This window comes from Arachis hypogaea, chromosome 4 (genome assembly GCF_003086295.3).
Source record: "Arachis hypogaea cultivar Tifrunner chromosome 4, arahy.Tifrunner.gnm2.J5K5, whole genome shotgun sequence".
NCBI lineage: Eukaryota > Viridiplantae > Streptophyta > Magnoliopsida > Fabales > Fabaceae > Arachis > Arachis hypogaea.
Window position 1 is genome coordinate 3,293,332 of NC_092039.1, and position 1,491 is coordinate 3,294,822.

Here is a 1,491-nt window from a genome sequence, read left to right on the forward strand (position 1 = left end):
AAATGAGGGTTCTTGTTTTCTCAATGTACTGAATGATGAACCACACTTTACACTGTTATAGCAATCAGATATATATATTGTTCATCTAACCAACTGAGTTAGAATAATTAGGAGCTAACTAAAAATTCTGTTATAGGCTACTTGTCTAACTAACTTGTTGCTACAACTAATGAATCAATTAACTAATTACTAAGTTAGTACATCAAGTAACACCCTCCCTTAAGTTAGGAGTGTGTAAGTTGACCAGTCCTAACTTGCCAAAGAGTGTGGAGAACATAGACGGAGGCAGCGGTTTGGTTAAGATGTCCGCAACCTATTCAATGGTAGAGATGGGAAGAAGATGAATAAGACCTTCTTGGAACTTGTCGCGTAAAATGTGACAATCGGCCTTTATATGCTTCGTGCGCTCGTGGAACACCGGGTTGGAGGCGATGTGAATTGCAGATTGGCTATCACAGTAGGTGCTAATGGGCTTAGTGAGAGGCATTCCCAAGTCCTTCAAAATGAAACTGAGCCAAATAACCTCCTTAGTAGCAGCGGCAAGCGCTCGATATTCAGCTTCGGTTGAACTACAAGCAACTGTCACTTGCTTTTTTCTCTTCCATGAAACCAGGGCAGTACCGATGTAGAAGCAGTAGGCTATCACAGATCTTATTGAATCAGGACATGCTGCCCAATCGGAATCAGCAAATCCAGTGACATAGAGATCAGAGGTGGCCGAGAACATTATGCCAGTGGCAGGTGAAGCTTTGATGTATCTGAGGATTCGATGGACAGCACTGAGGTGAGAAGTAGTGGGGTGGTCAAGGTATTGACTCAACTTTCTAATGGCAAAGCTAATGTCAGGCCAGGTGTTGGTCAAATAGAGCAATTTGCCAACTAACCTTCGATATTCTGTAGAATCTGAGAGGGGAACGCCTTCAGTTTTGCTGAGTTTAGTACTATAGTCCATAGGAGTAGAAGCAAGCTTGCAGTTCTCAAAACCAGCATCCTTCAAGATGTCCATAGCATACTTTCTTTGATTAAGAAGAATGCCCTCTTTTGATCGCGCAACCTCCATCCCAATAAAAAAAATTCAAATCTCCATTGTCCTTGATTTTGAACCTATCATCCAAGACTGTTTTGACAGCATTAATTTCTCCCAAATCATTTTCAGCCAATATCAAATCGTTAACGTAAACCAATAATGCAGTGAATCCAAATTCAGTTTGCTTAGTAAACAAACTATAATCAGCCTTTGACTGAACAAAACCCAACTCAACCAGAACAGATTTTAGCTTTGTATTCCACTGTCGACTTGCTTGTTTTAGACTATAAAGCGACTTTTCAAGCTTGCACACTTGGCCAGCTTTGACGTCCAACCCTTGAGGTAGTTTCATGTACACCTCCTCATCCAAATAGCCATGCAAGAATGCGGTATTGACATCAATTTGCTTGAGGAACCATCCCTTTGCCGCAGCCACAGCCAAGACAACTCTCAAGCTACCCAGC

At 41.7% G+C, this 1,491-nt stretch overlaps 1 protein-coding gene across 1 annotated transcript; it reads right to left on the bottom strand.

The window, feature by feature from the left end:
- Positions 1-313: 313 nt before the first annotated feature.
- Positions 314-1,006, bottom strand: LOC140184521 (secreted RxLR effector protein 161-like). Its single transcript, XM_072236287.1, has one exon. The coding sequence runs from the start codon at positions 1,004-1,006 to the stop codon at positions 314-316; it is 693 nt and encodes a 230-aa protein (XP_072092388.1).
- Between the last annotated feature and the right edge of the window lie 485 nt (positions 1,007-1,491).